Source organism: Doryrhamphus excisus, chromosome 4 (assembly GCF_030265055.1).
Source record: "Doryrhamphus excisus isolate RoL2022-K1 chromosome 4, RoL_Dexc_1.0, whole genome shotgun sequence".
NCBI lineage: Eukaryota > Metazoa > Chordata > Actinopteri > Syngnathiformes > Syngnathidae > Doryrhamphus > Doryrhamphus excisus.
The window spans coordinates 19,661,298-19,680,750 of record NC_080469.1 but is presented as its reverse complement, the minus strand read 5'-3'; the positions used below and the strand labels follow the sequence as shown (position 1 = coordinate 19,680,750).

General features: G+C 48.0%; 1 protein-coding gene across 1 annotated transcript in view; it reads left to right on the top strand.

Moving 5' to 3' along the window:
* The first annotated feature begins 229 nt into the window (after positions 1-229).
* The window catches only part of dapk1 (death-associated protein kinase 1), a 41,560-nt gene continuing 22,336 nt past the window's right edge, over positions 230-19,453 (top strand). The window contains exons 1-3 of the mRNA XM_058071856.1: positions 230-557; positions 976-1,150; positions 16,657-16,878. Of these exons, the coding sequence (XP_057927839.1) occupies positions 1,089-1,150; positions 16,657-16,878 (284 nt within the window). The 5' untranslated portion in view covers positions 230-557; positions 976-1,088. The remainder of the gene's footprint in view (positions 558-975; positions 1,151-16,656; positions 16,879-19,453) is intronic.

The following is a 19,453-nucleotide window of genomic DNA, read 5'->3' as shown; positions in this document are numbered from 1 at the left end:
AATGGAATGTGACGCAAATAATGCATTGCATTATTATTTTATGATATTTGAAATTACGTAACGGAAGTGTTTTAAATAAATACGAGAATATTCTTATCAAGGCATTTGATGCATTTGATTGTGAAGAGACTGCTCAGGTGTACCTAATGAAGTGTCCAGCCGGTGCATTGTCTTGTGGTGCTGCGTTTATGGCACACATGCAATAGCCGTTAATTCGTAGCTTCCCTTTGAGATCATAGCCTTGGCTTTGAAAATTCCACTTGTCTATCTCTTCGCGCCTCATTTGTCGACATTCGACTTTTTATAGCGACAAAACACGGATTGAGGGGCGTGGTTTTGTTCGTGGGGGTGGGGGTGTTTTGACGTTGGCTTGAGCGTCGTGGTCATTCAGTTTTCCCAACGGTCACCTGAACGCACCATTGGTAGCCCTACATTGTTAACGTTGATTCTTCCAAGGCGGCGTTTTGTCCTCCGGTAAAAGACAACCGGCGACTCCTGCTCGCACTCAACCCACCCAAACATCGTTTGACTCGGCCGTGGGACACTCCAGCTCACCGGTAAGACATTTCACGCTGTTCCCTTCTTAATTGAACACATTTAGCTTCGACGTTTCCTTGCTAATGTTGACGCTCGGACTGCCTCCACGCAAGCAAAATGTCATATTTTTATATGGTTTCGTTTTGTAACATAGACGAGCTTGTTTGGAGACATGATTTCACCCTCAAAATCATATCGTTGACTTTCGCCAGAGAGACGTAAGAAGGCGGAGTAGTACCGCTCTTGTTTCCCATGGCGACACCGCCAAGCGACACTCACCCGGCTCATCTGTCGCCCCTTTCGGCCACATTTTGACCAGCACCCACCCCCTTCCAATCAAACACAAAACAAGCAAAACTGCCATCTTTAAGAGTCGTCACAGCGTGTGTTGGAAAAGCAGTGTGATTAGCTTTTGGGGTTTTTGTCACCTCTCACCAGGGCCGAGCATGATGGGGGACGTTGCCGGCTGTGACCGTGCCCAGAAGGGAGGCTGCTGGTAGGCATGGCGCCCCTGTGACAAGCCCCCCCCCCCCTCCAGGAAGAGCAGCAACATGACTGTTTTCAAGCAGGAGAATGTCGAGGAGTGTTATGAAATTGGAGACGAGCTGGGCAGGTGAGTGCTGTCGGTTTCGACCCCCTCTCCAAAAAAGAAGCATGCTTCCACACACCCCCACCCCCACCCCACTCAGTGGTGCAGGCCATGATGTATCCTTGTCAATGATGCACCGCTTGCTCCTGAGGATGCTTCTCCCTGGAGCTCTTCCACACAGGCCAGGTCAGTCCATGCCAGGCCAGGCCAGTGCTGGTTACATTTGTTTCATGGATGGCGACAGCTTGACCCCGGAACAGACGATTGAGTGATTTGCATTTTGAAATGCGAACAACTTCGAAGTCGACCAGTCACGGAATGGATTGTGTTCCACCTTGGGAGTTGGATTGCGCTGCCTTTGTTGTTGGTCTGCATGGATGTCACACTGGTGTTTGTGTTGTTGTGTGTGTCCATGCCCTCGTGATGAGGAAGTGTGGATGGCGTCTGAAATGCAAATGAGCATCAAGTGCATAAAAGTGGAACTGCAAAGACCAGAATGTTCTATGAATGCAAAGCAGGATAATACAAGCAGAAAAGACGGGACCAAGATGGCTGCATGAGCTGAGCTGTGTCCCAGCCACTGACCTACATCTACCCTCGCTGGCGTTACTGGGATGGAGGGGTGGACTGGCCTGGACAAGACATGTCACTCATCCAACCCCCTCCTTTCTAAACCTCCCCCCACCAACCCAAGAACAGCCCGGCATGTTTGCATTAATGCAGTCAGCACTTCCTGCATGCGTATCTCGTCTACAGCCACGCCCATTTAAAGAAGCCCGCCCTTGTGTGACATCACAAAAGTACAGCTTTCCAACGCCCTCTGAAACCGAGCGTTTGGAGCTATCCCAAACGTCTTTCAGGGATCACTTCCAAATGCGCAAACCTGAGTACTTGACACTTGGCTTGGTTTAACACCACAATCCAACATTGTAATGACATTTATAGGGCAGGAAAGTGGAAAAAGGATCACAGGTCCCCTTTAAAAACAGTAAAGCGTTCCTGTCAAAGAGAGGATCTTTGATTAGCACATTTTGCAACCAATTCCTAAAAACAACACAGTTCTCTTGTCATAAATAGGACCTTTTGACTGCTATTTTTGAACTAGGTCCTTGAAAACAACAGCGTCCTCCTGTCAAATAGAGGATCTTATGGAAGTGTATGGAAGTAGAGGATGCAATAGGTACTTCATGAAAACCTCATGATATAGAGGATCTTTGACTTGGGTTTTGGTAAGAGATTCTTAAAACCAGCAGGGTTTTCCTGTCTTACTGAAGATTTGATGAGCAGTTTTTGCAAGCGATTCCTAAAAACAGCAATGCTCCTGTCGTATAGAGGATCTTTGACTAGCATTTTTGCAGTACATCATTTAAAAACAGCACAACTCTTAACAAATAAGCTCTCAAAACTCAAGTGAGGTGAAAGGAAAAAATGATAAAAATGAAGTCTTGTAGTCTATCTGTGCACCGTGGGAGAAAGTTAGCACACTCATCCAACTGTGGTGCGTTCCAGGACCGTCAAACAAAGTGTGTGTCAGCTTGCCCAAACAAAGCAACATAAACATGCTCACTAGGGGATTAGTCACTGAATATTATTTTTTAAAGAAAATAATGACCCATGCTTCCAAAATGTATATAAATTTTTGCAATACATTTTTATGGCGGTTAATTGGTTCCAGACTGGAGATAGTAGAAAGTAGGATTCAATATGAATAAACTGGCCATAGCGCGTCCGTCTCGGCCATGGCGCGTCCCTTTGTGCCATGGCGCGTCCCTTTGTGCCATGGCGCGTCCGTCTCGGCCATGGCGCGCCACTCTGGGCCATGACGCGCCCCTCTGGGCCATGGCGCGCCCCTCTGGGCCATGGCGCGCCCCTCTGGGCCATGGCGCGCCCCTCTGGGCCATGGCGCGTCCTTCTGGGCCATGGCGCGTCCTTCTGGGCCGTGGCGCGTCCCTCTCAGCATGTTCGTCTCGGCCATGGATGTTTGCTTTGCATCACTGCCTTGCGTTGTTAAAGTTTAGACCGGAGTAAATTTCACTCAACAGCGGTTAACTTATTTTTCCACATGTGAATATGAGCGGTTTTCCTTCCTGCTCACCTTTTTCCATCCAAAATCTCGTTCCACTTCCGAATCATCCAACCTTGTCCCCCCATTGGACTGTAAAGGTAGTGCTGTAGTTGATGTACCGTGTTAGTTGGTGCAAGCAGGTGTACCTAATGATTTGACCTTGTTGTGGTCCCCGTCAGGTCTTACCAGTCAAATCCAATTGATTGAGCCTGGCGGTCCTGGAGGACATTTCCAATTCATGTGTGCGGGCTTGGGAGGATAATTGGATCCCTGCCAACTGTGTTAGTGGGTAAATGGCTGGCGAGGCATGCTCTGTGTGTTTGTGTGGGTCTGTGTGTGTGTGTGTGTGTGTGCATGTGTGTGTGTAAGGGTTATGAGGGGAAGGCACATCCTTTTGTGGTTAATTAGGACAGTCAGTCAAGTGAGGGAAGTGTGGGCCTGCTCTTCTCAACTTCTTCTAAGACTTGTGGCCATGTGTGGAATTGCTTGGTTGCAAAAGAGGACGGTGCCATAACATTTAATAATGATGTGGAGTGCCTGAGAAAGTGGAAAGGAAAAGATGGCCCTGGTGGTTATTAGCGAGTCTGCCACTGCCACTCGAGATTAAGCCGTGTGTCACATGATCTCATTGCATGTTAAACCCGCGTGTGTGTGTGTGTGTGTGCGCGCACCGCCTGTTTGTGGTGACATCACAAAAGCACGTAAAAAGAAAAACAGAATGTCTGTTTCTCCTGAATATCAGCACAAACCGGGAGATGATAGATGGACCAGCTGAAGAGCTCCTCCTCCTCCTCCTCCTCCTCCTATCTCCTTCCTCACCTCCCACCACCAGCACCACATCTTCTTCAGTTGTCAAAGACGCAACCTTGCACTTCCCTCAATTTGTGTGCAGAGCGGAATAACCACGCTGGCTTCTGTGTTTAGCGTGTGAGCGAGCAAGGAGACGTGATGTTCTCACGTCAGCCCAAGCACGATGGCGGTCTGCTTTCCGATGCATCCGTGCCGCTGCAACAGTGTCTGACCACCGTGAAGCCGCCATCATGTATGACTTAGTCGTAGTCAGCATGCAGTGTGCAGTGTGACTCGTCAATACGCTGGCATGCGTCACTGCTCTCCTTTTTCCTGCATTTGGCTTTCAATTTCCAGGCGAGTCCGCACAGTACGATAAATAAATAGTTATTATCAGCTTCTCAATAGTATTTCATATGTGGGCGGAAAATAATTGAGAAGCACTGGAGAAGGGCAGGGGTGTCCACACGTTTTTGCCATTTTTGCTCTTTTTAAAATTTTTCTAAATATTTTTTCCGAACTAATTTCCGTAAAAATCTCCTAATGTTTTTACTTTAGTCTTGAAAAGTTACAGCGTTTTGTTGATTAATCGTTGATTAATAGTTGCAGCTGTACATCCATCATATCCAACCATATGATGGGCGCCCATGTGTGCTCTACTGGACCGCTCCAGAAAACGAGTCACCGTGATTCGCTGTAAGTCGGCCATCGGGGTCGCTACTGTGCGGCGAGACCCTGACATGTCTGAAGGCATTCCAGTCAGTCCTGAAGCATGCCACAACCCCCCTCCACCCTCCTCTGAGAGCAGGAACATACACAGATAGAAGGTCACCACCAAGACAAGAGGCATGGTTATCTCCATCAAGCAGACAGACTCTGGCGGTGGTGTTTTTATCGTAAGGAAGGATCCTCCACTGGGACATGACTCATTGCGGCGGCCGGAATGTGTCAATGAGCGGGGAACCATGACGGCTGTGTATCATAACAACCCTGAAGATGGTAAAGGAAGCTGACCTCTTGAGCACAATGCCCCCCATTGTTGGCACAGGAGGAAGGAGGGTGATTGACATTCCTGCGATGCCTTCAATGGCTGGGTACCGTGGCCAGGAGACCAGCGCAAACACCTCCTTACGTCTCATTGAGCTTTCACTCCGCTCTCCGTCCGTCAGCGTGTTCGCTTGCTTTGGGCGGAAGCCACAAATGGGTCCCTTGTGGGACCTCTGCCAAGGCCTCGTTGCTTTCACACATAAGGCGCACCCTCCATTTTTGACTAAATCAAAGGCTCTTAAATCCACCGTACAGTGCACAAAAGACATTGTTCTTGTAAATGTACTTTAATATTTTGCAATATTTTGACTGTATTCTTGTAAAGTTACTGCAGGTTATTTCATTTTTTGCTGTTTTCTTGTTGAAATTCTTCAATTTTTAGAATGTGCCACGAGCAAATACCAAACAGTTGTGGGCTGCAAATGGCCCTTGGGCCTCACTTTGGACACCCCTGGTCTATAATGTCTCTTAACAAGACAAAGGCTTGCTGAAATGTGCCTGTATGTTAATATTGAAGTCAAGAAATCTGATCGGAACCTGTTAGATGTTTATTTCTACACACACACACACACACACACACACTCTTTTGGTGGGATAATAATCTACCACCTATCTTCCAAGCAGTGCTGGTTCCTGCTCTCTCTCTCTCGCTCTCTCTCAGTGCCGTCGTCGTGGTTACCTTTCCACCGATACACAATGGCACGGCGGTTGCGTAACGTTTGTAGCCCACACTGCATTGGAGTGGGCCGGGAACACTCCGCGTCGCCCTCCCACACTGCGCTGAATGAAAAGCTTGGCCACACCGGGGGGGGGGGGTGTTCTCACAGGATCACGTTGGACAACAGGGGGGGCCCTGACCCGGAGACGAGTGTGGCGGCTTCTGAAATGTACATTTTCTCCAAGTTAGCCGGCGAGGTGACTCTGATGTCTATTGATGTAGTGACGAGCATGAAGTCATTAATGCTTGGTCTCCGTCTCAAGATCCCGTGGCTTTTTCTTCACGAACCCTTCCGTGTCCTGTTTGACTTCCTGCTTTGTCAGCAGCTCAAATGTTGCCCAAGTAGCATGCAGTCTGCAGTGGGGGCGTCTTTCACTGAATACGGTTTGTTTTAAAGGAGCATAAAAGTATTTGTGGTCTACTTGAAAACTGTGGCTGTAGGCAACCCCCGACGTAGTTTTTTTTTTATTCAAAACAACTCCACAAGATGGCAGTACCTCTGTATGCGCTTTAAAACGTTACTCCTTGGCCATCTCCTTTGGCCCCTTCGCGCTATTACGACATTGGCGCTGTTGCCGCCGCGTTGTACAAATTATAGCAGCCCCTCGCTGCATCGCGGTTTCCAACATCACACTCTCACTCTATCACGTAGGGCTGGGCCAAATATCGATATTTTAATAATATCGATATTTAGGGCTCGAGCACTGACCAGTGCGAAAGCCCTATTGTAATCGTAATGTTTATTATTATTATTATTAGGGCTCGAGCACTGACCAGTGCGAAAGCCCTATTGTAATCGTAATGTTTATTATTATTATTATTATTATTATTATTCTGCCGATTCGACGGCCATTTTGAGGGCCTGAACATGCCCGAAAACTCACCAAATTTTGCAAGCGCGTCAGGTCTGCCGAAAATTTCGATCTGGTGGGGGTCCCGAAAACAATGTTCCAAAATTGACTCTCTAGCGCCACCTTTTATTTTTGAAAAAATTGGCCCCCGACACCAGTTTCACCTATCGTCACGAAACTTTGTGGAGACGTCTATCGTGACAGGACGGACCAAAAAGTCTCAAGAACCCATATTGTAAAACGAACAGGAAGTCGGCCATTTTGGATGGCGCCGGCCTTTTTCGGGCCAGAAGTTGGGGTCGTATCTCGACGAACTCCTCCTAGGGGGTTTGACCGAATGAGTCCGTTGTTGCATCAACGGACACTAGACGGCTGGCCGACGTTAAATTGCGAAGGATTTTGGGATATTCCATACGATGTGGGCGTGGCACGCCCCCAAATTTTGCCCTTTTTCATCTGCCCGGGACTTGCACGCTGAGCGTAACTGTAGACGTGAATAACTTGCCTCCACATGGTCAGATCTTCATCATACTTGGTACATGTGATCATGGCCCCGCCCCGAAGGTCCCCGTAGGTCACTTCCTGATTTCGTCGCAGCGCCACCTATTGGCGACAGGCTAAAGGCGTGTCATCTACATGAGGCCTTTTCTGGCAGGAGATTCATCAGATGAACACCGAGGTCACAAGGTCACTGCCTGACAGCCTGGTGAAGCCTGTTGATGGACCATGATGCAGGAAAAGCGCACGTGGTGGGCGTGGCCTGGTGGCGAATGCTCAGGCCTCGCCGTTTACAAAGAAAGGGTCATCATTCGCCCGCAGAAGGTCGCATGTGCTTGAAAACTCATAAGGGGGGGCAGATTCCAGGCCTGAAGGCCCTGGTGGGGCCCCCATTTGAAACCAAGCCAAATTGACTCACTAGCGCCACCTACAAGTTTTAAAATAATTATCCCTCGCCTCCCGTTGCACGTATGGGCATGATTTTCGGAGGAGACATCACTCGTGACAGGACGCACAAAAAAGTCTCAAGAACCCATGTTCAAAAACCAACAGGAAGTCGGCCATTTTAGGTGGCGGCGGCCATTTGGGGGAGGATGTAGGGGTCGTATCTCGACGAACTCCTCCTAGGGGGTTTGACCGAATGAGTCCGTTGTAGCATCAACGGACACTAGACGGATGGCCCACGTTAAATTGCGAAGGATTTTGGGCTGCTATTTAGGATGTGGGCGTGGCACGCCACCAAACTTTTACTTTAACCTTAACTTTTACCTTATCTGGCCCTGCCTGGTGTCTGGCCTTGCCTTGAAGCAATGTACATCAAAGTCAATACACAGTTTGACTGACAGACTGATGATGTCAGTTGATGGACAGTGATGTGTGTAAAGCACATGTGGTGGGCGTGGCCACGGCGAATGGTCAGCCTTCGCCATTGACCATCGAAGGCTCATATTTCGCCCGCAGAAGGTCACAGGCTGCTGAAATCTTACACGTAAGGTCAGAATCCAGGCCTGAGCGCCCTGGTGGTGCTCCCATGTGACACCAATCTAAATTGACACACTAGCGCCACCTAGAAGTTTCAATTCATTATCCCTCGCCACCCGTTGCACGTATCACTATGATTTTCGGTGGAGAAGTCCATCATGACAGGACGCACCTAACGCTCCAGAACCCATGTTCAAAACACAGCGCCACCAACTGGTGGAAATGTATATCTGCCTAAACTTCCTTCCACATGGTCGGATCGTCTCCAAATTTTTTTGGGTGGGTTCGGTCACCCTCTAGTCTGTGACTGTGTGTGTATATGGACTCTATAGCGCCACCAACTGGTGGAAATGTATACCTGCCGTAACTTCCTGATTCATGGTCAGATTGTCTTGAAATTTTTTTTGGTGTGTCGGGTCAATCTCTGGTCTGTTATACTGTGTGTACATAGACTGTATAGCGCCACCAACTGGTGGAAATGTATATCACCTGTAACTTCCTTCCACATGGTCGGATCGTCTCCAAATTTTTTTGGGTGGGTTCGGTCACCCTACAGTCTGTGACTGTGTGTGTATATAGATTCTATAGCGCCACCAACTGGTGAAAATGTATATCTGCCGTCACTTCCTCCCACTTGGTCCGATCTGCCCTAATTTTTTTCTGGTGGTTTGGGGTACCCTCTGGTCTATGACAGTGTGTGTACATACACTATAGCGCCACCAACTGGTGGAAATGTATATCTGCCGTAACTTCCTTCCACATGGTCGCATCGGCCCCAAATTTTTTCTGGTGGTTTGGGGTACCCTCTGGTCTATGACTGTGTGTGTACATAGACTGTATAGCGCCACCAACTGGTGGAAATGTATATCTGCCGTAACTTTCTCCCACATGGTCGGATCTGCCCGAATTTTTTTCTGGTGGTTCAAGGTATCCTCTGGTCTATGACAGTGTGTGTACATACGCTATAGCGCCACCAACTGGTGGAAATGTATATCAGCCGTAACTTCCTTCCACATGGTCGGATCGGTCCCAAATTTTTTTTGCTGGGTTGGGTCACCCTCCACTCGGTGACTGGGTGTGTACATACACTCTATAGCGCCACCAACGGGTGAAAATGTATATCTGCCGTAACTTCCTTCCACATGGTCGGATCGGTCCCAAATTTTTTCTGGTGGTCTGGGGTACCCTCTGGTCTATGACTGTGTGTGTACATAGACTTTATAGCGTCACCAACTGGCGGAAATGTATACAACCATAGCTTCCTTCCACATGGTCGGATCGTCTCTAAATTTTTTTTGGTCGGTCGGGTAACCCTCCACTCTTTGAATCTGCGTGTCCATAGACTCTATAGCGCCACCAACTGGTGGAAATGTATATTTGCCGTAACTTCCTCCCACATGGTCGGATCTGCCCGAATTTTTTTCCGGTGGTTCGGGGTACCCTCTGGTCTATGACAGTGTGTGGACATACGCTATAGCGCCACCAACTGGTGGAAATGTATATCTGCCGTAACTTCCTTCTGCACGGTCGGATCGGCACCTAATTTTTTCTGGTGGTACGGGGTACCCTCCGGTCCGTTAACATGTGGGCGCATAGACTGTATAGCGCCACCCACAGGCGGAAACGTATATCCGCCACAAGTACCTACCGCACGGTCCGATCGTCGCTAATTTTTTTATGGCTGTTCGGAGCGTCGGACGGGACGTGACCGCGCACCCGCCTCGCCGCCGGCGTCGCCCCCTCCTGGCGGAAAATTGCAAGTGCCGTAACTCCCTTACCGCTTATCCCATCGCCGCGGTTTTTCGTACGGCGCGTCCGCGCGCCGGTCCGGACACGCGCCCGCCCCCGACCCGCGCGTACCCCCGACCCGCGCGTACCCCCGACCGCGTCGGGGTGCTCGAGCCCGCTCATCACTGCTTGCAGTTTTAATTATTATTATTATTATTATTATTATTATTCTGCCGATTCGACGGCCATTTTGAGGGCCTGAACATGCCCGAAAACTCACCAAATTTTGCAAGCGCGTCAGGTCTGCCGAAAATTTCGATCTGGTGGGGGTCCCGAAAACAATGTTCCAAAATTTACTCTCTAGCGCCACCTTTTATTTTTGAAAAAATTGGCCCCCGACACCAGTTTCACCTATCGTCACGAAACTTTGTGGAGACGTCTATCGTGACAGGACGGACCAAAAAGTCTCAAGAACCCATATTGTAAAACGAACAGGAAGTCGGCCATTTTGGATGGCGCCGGCCTTTTTCGGGCCAGAAGTTGGGGTCGTATCTCGACGAACTCCTCCTAGGGGGTTTGACCGAATGAGTCCGTTGTTGCATCAACGGACACTAGACGGCTGGCCGACGTTAAATTGCGAAGGATTTTGGGATATTCCATACGATGTGGGCGTGGCACGCCCCCAAATTTTGCCCTTTTTCATCTGCCCGGGCCTTGCACGCTGAGCGTAACTGTAGACGTGAATAACTTGCCTCCACATGGTCAGATCTTCATCATACTTGGTACATGTGATCATGGCCCCGCCCCGAAGGTCCCCGTAGGTCACTTCCTGATTTCGTCGCAGCGCCACCTATTGGCGACAGGCTAAAGGCGTGTCATCTACATGAGGCCTTTTCTGGCAGGAGATTCATCAGATGAACACCGAGGTCACAAGGTCACTGCCTGACAGCCTGGTGAAGCCTGTTGATGGACCATGATGCAGGAAAAGCGCACGTGGTGGGCGTGGCCTGGCGGCGAATGCTCAGGCCTCGCCGTTTACAAAGAAAGGGTCATCATTCGCCCGCAGAAGGTCGCATGTGCTTGAAAACTCATAAGGGGGGGCAGATTCCAGGCCTGAGGGCCCTGGTGGGGCCCCCATTTGAAACCAAGCCAAATTGACTCACTAGCGCCACCTACAAGTTTTAAAATAATTATCCCTCGCCTCCCGTTGCACGTATGGGCATGATTTTCGGAGGAGACATCACTCGTGACAGGACGCACAAAAAAGTCTCAAGAACCCATGTTCAAAAACCAACAGGAAGTCGGCCATTTTAGGTGGCGGCGGCCATTTGGGGGAGGATGTAGGGGTCGTATCTCGACGAACTCCTCCTAGGGGGTTTGACCGAATGAGTCCGTTGTAGCATCAACGGACACTAGACGGATGGCCCACGTTAAATTGCGAAGGATTTTGGGCTGCTACTTATGATGTGGGCGTGGCACGCCACCAAACTTTTACTTTAACCTTAACTTTTACCTTATCTGGCCCTGCCTGGTGTCTGGCCTTGCCTTGAAGCAATGTACATCAAAGTGAATACACAGTTTGACTGACAGACTGATGATGTCAGTTGATGGACTGTGATGTGTGTAAAGCACATGTGGTGGGCGTGGCCACGGCGAATGGTCAGCCTTCGCCATTGACCATCGAAGGCTCATATTTCGCCCGCAGAAGGTCACAGGCTGCTGAAATCTTACACGTAAGGTCAGAATCCAGGCCTGAGCGCCCTGGTGGTGCTCCCATGTGACACCAATCTAAATTGACACACTAGCGCCACCTAGAAGTTTCAAATCATTATCCCTCGCCACCCGTTGCACGTATCACTATGATTTTCGGTGGAGAAGTCTATCATGACAGGACGCACCTAACGCTCCAGAACCCATGTTCAAAACACAGCGCCACCAACTGGTGGAAATGTATATCTGCTGTAACTTCCTCACGCATGGTCGGATCGTCTCCTAATTTTTTGGGTGGGTTCGGTCACCCTCCAGTCTGTGACTGTGTGTGTATATGGACTCTATAGTGCCACCAACTGGTGGAAATGTATATCTGCCATAACTTCCTGATTCATGGTCAGATTGTCTTGAAATTTTTTTGGTGTGTTGGGTCACCCTCCACTCTTTGAATCTGCGTGTCCATAGACTCTATAGCGCCACCAACTGGTGGAAATGTATATCTGCCGTAACTTCCTCCCACATGGTCGGATCTGCCCGAATTTTTTTCTGGTGGTTCGGGTTACCCTTTGGTCTATGACAGTGTGTGTACATACGCTATAGCGCCACCAACTGGTGGAAATGTATATCAGCCGTAACTTCCTTCTGCACGGTCGGATCGGCACCTAATTTTTTCTGGTGGTTCGGGGTACCCTCCGGTCCGTTACCGTGTGGGCGCATAGACTGTATAGCGCCACCCACAGGCGGAAACGTATATCCGCCGCAAGTACCTACCGCATGGTCCGATCGTCGCAAATTTTTTTATGGCGGTTCGGGGCGCCGGACGGGACGTGACCGCGCACCAGCCTCACCGCCGGCGTCGCCGGAAAATTGCGAGTGCCGTAACTCCCTTACCGCTTATCCCATCGTTGCGGTTTTTCGTACGGTGCGTCCGCGCGCCCGTCCGAACACGCGCGCGCCCTCGACCCGCGTGTACCCCCGACCCGCGCGTACCCCCGACCGCGTCGGGGTGCTCGAGCCCGCTCATCACTGCTTGCAGTTTTAATTCTTTGACTTGTTTTTTGTACCGTACCGACCCCTCCAGCAAGTGTTACGTCCATAACTCGCCTCTCGCTCCATTGTTTCCACTCAAGGAGCAGCTGTTAGCTTTGAGCACTCCTTCGCTACACCGAGCGAGGGAGATCCCCGCTGAGAGGCTGCCTAGCGGGAGTGAAGCGCCAAAAAGACGGTATAAAGGTTGCTGTGTAAAGACTCTATCGACCATCTTTACCGTCTGTCGTCACAGGAACATGAGATGGAAGCGCTAACGGCACTAACCCGACTGCAGAGACTACCGGGACTGCAGCATGGTTGCTCTGAAGATTTGTATATTTTAACAAGATAATATACTATTTTATTTCAGCGGTTATTTTTCCTATAAGATTGTTTACATTTTAGTCAAACTTTGCACTCATATTTGGCTTTGACTTTTGCCAAAGCACACTTTGTGGAAAAAATATCGGGATATATATTGATATTCAACCTATAAATAATCAGGATATGAGTTTTGGTCTATATCGCCCAGTCCTACTAGCAGTTTTTGAAAAATTAATGAATTCATAAATGATGGCTGCTTTGTGCTTTAATGTAGCCACTATGCTAGCTTGTGATCTTATCTTATGACAAAGGGCTTATTTTATATTATGTCTACTATATTGGGTGATGTAAATGTAGAGGTGACTATAGGGGTGTTATTTCATGTCTATAGGGCTCTAATAGTGATAAAACCCATTTAGAGAGTCATAAACAAGTTTCTTATGCTCTAACTAGCGAAATATACATTTTATTAACATTAAATTGTACTTTCCGGAAATGGACTTATGGTACGTAGCGGCACACCGGCTCTTGGAGCACGTGTCTGAATATAGTGCACGTTGCTGGGCCACAGCAGCTGGTTCTCCTGATGGTAGAGATGTGCTGGTAGTAATGTCAGGATACAGTAGTTGATTGGGTCAAATCCTAATTTGCTGGAGTCCTTACCTGTAGGTCTGCTCAAACAAAAATGTTTTGAAATTGGTTATCGTTTTTAAAAAGATATCTTACTGTACACCTGTTTTTCCTCTTTTCTATTGTTTTCTATTGTCCATTAAATTGCAGGAATAAAAATCGAGAATCAGCATCCTATCCAGCAATGATTGCCTGTTGATTGCCAACTGGAGCGGTCTCGCTGAGACTTAAGACACCCAACATAGACAGCGAGTACACGATGCCATACACACGGCATCCAGACCGGCATTGATGTCCCATTAGGACGCGGCTTTCCCCGCTGTCGTCCTGACGTGATGATCACTGATCCCATCAACCAAAGCCTCGAGCTGCACAAAATCGGCTTTGTCACCAGGCTGACACGGCCAGATTATAGCACCTCGCTTTTATCATGCAGCAGAGATGTCGATCTGTTCTTAACGGCAGCCGTTGCACCAGGAGGGGGGGGCACATCTCTGCTTAAGTGTGTGGGATTTATCCGGCAGATGCGAGGCAGTGGCGGACATTAGGTATTTTGCTGAGATTAGGACTCGGCGAGCAGCGGGGGTGCGTGAAGTAGCTGCTGCATCTTGTGATGAGGCAGTGCCTCAAATACAAAGCACTATCACACTCAGCTGTAGGTGAGATCACACTCATTGTGCACCCCTTCCCCCCACCCCCCACCACCAGCGTGTCATCCATCATCAGCCTGCATCCACTTACTGATGAGCTATTTTCCTTCTTCATGTGTGTGAAGACAGCCAGCCATCTTGATATTAACACTTTTCAGCTTTTCAGCACCTTCTCCTTTTTCACAGTAGCACCAGCAGCCAATCAATAGTGGCATGACGAGCTCGCTCGCTTGGGTTGTTTCTCCTAAGAACACTTGGATGCCACAAAGGTTTGGTCTTTTTCAGCTGCCGAGTCAGAAGGTCAAAGATAAACAGCAGCAAATGGCGGAAAACAGATTAATGCGGACAGAAAACTACTCAAATACATGTTTCACACACGGCTGCTCCCCAGGCTCGACGTTGACGTTTTCTTCCAATTTTGGATCAACGTTTTGAGATCAAAATTACTGTTGTAATTATTAGATTAGGTTAATCTCCTGAATCATCCCCTTCTCTCTTCTGTTGCCATTGTTCGCTCGCAGCACAATCCAGATTGAAGCCCTAAATATACAGTAATCCTTCCTTTAGCGCCGTTAATTGCTTCCAAGTCAATTTCATCTTAAAAAATGCAATATTTTTCTAGTTGGAGCATAGAAAACCCTTTTATAACTTTCTAAATACATGTTTTGCCATTATTAGAGCCCTCTAGACATGAAATAACACCCCTAGAGTCAATTTCACATTTTGACTTGTGATTCAGAGTTGACTTTTAGCTGGAATACGGCCATGTCACTATCCCGTGTTATTACACTGACAGGCAATACAAACTTTCATTTTTAGTTTGAAGTCCTAAACCGTTCCTCATAAACAGGCTTGTCCGGGTCATGGATAAATCGACTTTTCCAACGATTTATGCTTTGCTGCTTCTGTTCGCGGCTGCAAGTGTTAAGTAATATAACACCCCTTTCCCAGCACCCCCCACCTCCCTCTGTTTTTTGTTGTTTTTTTTTTTTTGCTTTGTAGAGATGCATGTAGGCCAAAAGCGGGAAGCCCTGTCTGCGCTTTAAAGCACAACAAAGAAACCCACGCAATTTGATCCCACTTCCTGCTATCTGGCCTGAGAGGAGAGCAGCTCTTGGAAAACAGCCTCCCCTCTTCTTATCTGTTAGCCCATGCCGTGAAGGGCTCTTCCTCCTTGGTTCTGGCCCGGGTCTCTGCAACATTGTGCTAGTCTCCTTGAAGTACCCCCTGGCCCCCCAAAGAGAAGGAAGGAAGGGATTTCCCCTTCGTGCCGTTGTTGGTAAATAAACATCATATGGATGTAACGACATGAAAGCGACCTTATTGTTAGCTTCATTTCAAGTAGCATGAGTGATCAGCAGTCAGCTTTATCTAGCTCTGCATGTGCTTTAAAATGTCCGTCTTGCTTCTGTCGTACTGTTGTTACCTCATCGTGTTAACGCGGGCTGAGCAGTATGCAAGTATTTCCCAGCCAGTTCCCGGCCAGTTGCTGCATTCAACAGCCTCTGACCAAAGCTACTACTTCCCGGGCTCCAGCCACGCCCTGTCTCAGCTGCCAATTACGTCAGTGTGGATGCAATCAGTCATGCCTGTTTAACTAACACACTTTGGCGTAGTTGGCTCGTTATGTAACAACGGCTTCTTGAGACAGAAATGGCTATTCTATGTTCCACCAGATGGCCGTGTTAAGTCAGCCAACGAGTAACTATTGGTGGTTAAACTTCCTGCAATACCAGGTCGGCACGCAATGTACTTTCTTGTTAGCAGATGACGCCAAGACATGGTGTTCTCCTCAACCCTTTTTCTGCTCCCATTCCTGAGATGGGTCCCACACCAAGATGGCTATAACACTGGGGATGCTGGAGCTCAACTACCGGCGAGCAGCCGCCCGGCGACTGCGCTCTCTCTTGGCACGGCTGCAGGAGGCAGATAATAGCAGAGCGCTTTATTGCCAAGGCAGGAGCTCTCGTGCCAGATATTGGACAATCTTGGTGTTGCATTTGGGTTTTTTTGTTCTTGTTGTATTTTTCTGCTCCGTCCCTCTCTTCTTGGCTTTGTGGGCGTTTGCTTCATGAGTGCTTCATGGCTGCCACGGCTCATGAGGCCGCTAGGCAGCTGAGGAGAAGTGTTCCGGTCCTGAGGCTGCAAGGAGACATCTTATTAGTATCTATAGTCCATGTAGCATCACTGTGCTAATTATAGCCAGGTTGTTTATTTAGCTAAAGCACAGCAGGGATGGCGCGTCAATTGGAAGCAGACAATAATTATTTACAAAAAGTCATATTGAACAGAAGAGAAATGTAAATCAAGTCATTTGGTGTGACCAACCCTTTGCCTTAAAAACTCAGTTCTTCGAGGCACACTGGCACACGGTTGGCAGTTAAAGTTCTAGTTGAAAAACACATCTTCCCTCCTTTTGTCAGTCATGATGGGATGTTCCTCGTGGTTGACTTTGACGCCGCAGCACGCCCCTGACTCACAACTCTGTCCTCGCTCTCTCTCGTCCACAGCGGCCAGTTTGCGGTGGTCAGACGCTGCCGTCACAGGAGCACGGCTGTGGAGTACGCCGCCAAGTTCATCAAGAAGCGGCGCAGCAAGTCCAGCCGCCGGGGGGTCACCAGGGAGGACATCGAACGCGAGGTGGACATCCTGAAGGAGATCCAGCACCCCAACATCATCACGCTCCACGAGGTCTTTGAGAACAAGGCCGAGGTCATCCTCATCCTGGAGCTGTGAGTAGTGCCGAGTCAGCAGCAGTCAGCCCAGCCACAACACGCCAGCGAGGCCGCTGATGTTTACATGATATTTAATACTGCAACTCCTTTGGAAAAAAAAATAAAACAGCAACTACGAGGTTTCGGGTCGCACCTGTTAGACCGCATTCCTGTCAGGTGATGACATCGGGTAAAAAAACAGTCCAAGCATACAGTGCAGGCATTGTCTCATTAACGTGCAAATGCTGGTGCTGCATTTCATGAAGAAATGTTGGGAAATGAAAGTCTTACATCACGCTGCTTTAACACAAAGGAACCAACAAGGAGCCTCATCGGCCGTTTCTCACGCTGGCCCGTTCAACCGAACTATAATATTCAAAGCATTCGTCTTATCTCTTGTCCGGGAGTTAGAATCATTGTGTCATTGCAGGACACTTTTATCTGGCCAGACTTGGCTTTCAGGGCTCTGACAACACATCCACTTGGAAATGTCCTTCAAGTGCACATTCCCCTAAAAATACCTCCAACAATTCAACAACCTGATAAGGTTGCACCCTGACTTAAAGGCTGGATTAAAGGCTGTTTTTCATGGAAATATGATCCCGATGTCACAAGAAAAAAAATAACATAATATTACAAGAGCAAACTAGACTTTCTCTCCCGTCGTATCACTGGGCGTTCGTTGCTGTGTATGTGTTCCACAGTGACTGAAGGTCGCGATGCGCATGTAAACCTAGTGATACAACGGGAGAGAAAGTAACGCCCAGCGATTGAGGGGTCCATGTTTTTGAGTAGGCGTTTTTATGATGTAAATGTTCTCTTTTGAACGCATGTTGTTTTGAGAAGCCAACCGCTTTACTTAACTGGCCCCGTCAACGAACCGCTACTATGTTCACCGAAATCCGACCAGAACCGGGCTCACAGGACGCATGAGGGAAAGCGACCCCTTTAAATGGATTATTTTCTTTGATTCTATCCACTCAATTGGGTAATACGAATGCAAAGATGACTAGGGCTGTAGGGCTGTTATTTGATGTCTAGAGGGCTCTAATCATGTAAAAAAATGTAATGAGAAAATTGTAAACAGGTTTTTCTATGGCATAACTACGAAAATATTCCATATTTGCAGAACTTCACTTATCACGTTCAGGTCTGGAACCAATCACCCACCTAATAATTGTGATAATAATTGATAGTAATCATAATTCACACATTCACGCCTCCAGACCTGCTATCTAGGAATTAGGTCATGTGACTAGCAGGAACAGACACAAACATTTGCACAGTTCATTAAAACCTTCATTCATTCATTTTCTACCGCTTATCATCACTAGGGTCGCGGGTATGCTGGAGCCTATCCCAGCTATCTTGGGACGAGAGGCGAGGTACACCCTGGACTGGTGGCCAGCCAATCACAGGGCACATATAGACAAACAACCATTCACACTCACATTCATACCTATGGACAATTTGGAGTGGCCAATTAACCGAGCATGTTTTTGGAATGTGGGAGGAAACCGGAGTACCCGGAGAAAACCCACGCATGCACGGGGAGAACATGCAAACTCCACACAGAGATGGCCGAGGGGGGAATCGAACTCAGGTGTGTGGCCTGCGCGCTAACCACTCGGCCTTCATTAAAACATTAATACCTATTTTCCTTCAAATTTCTGCCAGTAATATTTCAAAAAATGTTCCTCTTAATTGTTACTTATTCCGGATGTTGAGCTGCATTAAGATGAGCCACTAAAAGTCCACCCACATCTGACTAAATCACAGCTACATTTTGTTCGCGTGCGCCTGGCACATGGGCTAACCAGGGATGTTTTCCATGTTTTCCATGTCCTCGTTCTTCAGCTCCCTTTGTCACGCTTCCTCTCGCAGCGGGCCTTTGATCTTCAAACAGCTTCCGTTTTATCGTATATCGTGATGACGAAGAGGCTGGTACCAACCATTTGAGCATCAAAGGGCCTGACTCATGCCAGGCATTGATGGCATAATCTGGGCCACCCGCATTTTTTATGTTTGGACAGATTAGCAGAAAGGTCACAGCCCTGGTAGCGATTAGCGAGCGGCGATACTGGAATTATCCGGCTTAATCGGGCCTAATACCAAAAAGTCGAATGGAATTGTGGCGTATCAAGGGTCCCGTAAGAAATGGCGGATAGTGATAGCGGGAACTCAATTTTTCAACATTTTTCAACAAAAGAGCGTCCATTTTAGACCACTTTGACTGATCTTTCAAGGCACACAGAATATTGTGTTGTAGGGCTATATAAACCTGGAACCTACCTTCTTTCCTCAGAAAATAAAGCTTTGTTTCTGCTTTTTTTTCTGTTTTTTTTTAGTAATCAGCAGTAGAACATTATATTTCAGATATATAGATATTTCAGGAAAATATCAGTTCCTGACTAAAAAAGGGAGGAAACCAGCTTTTTGTTCGCTTTGACACAAATTATTTGTTTTTGTGACGGCTGAAGTATCTAAATAACTATGCCAACATAAACAATATAGTTACGGTATAACACCATGAACTATGTACACTTTTCACATTTGGAACTGAACTATGTGCGTGCACGTGCGTGCACGTGCG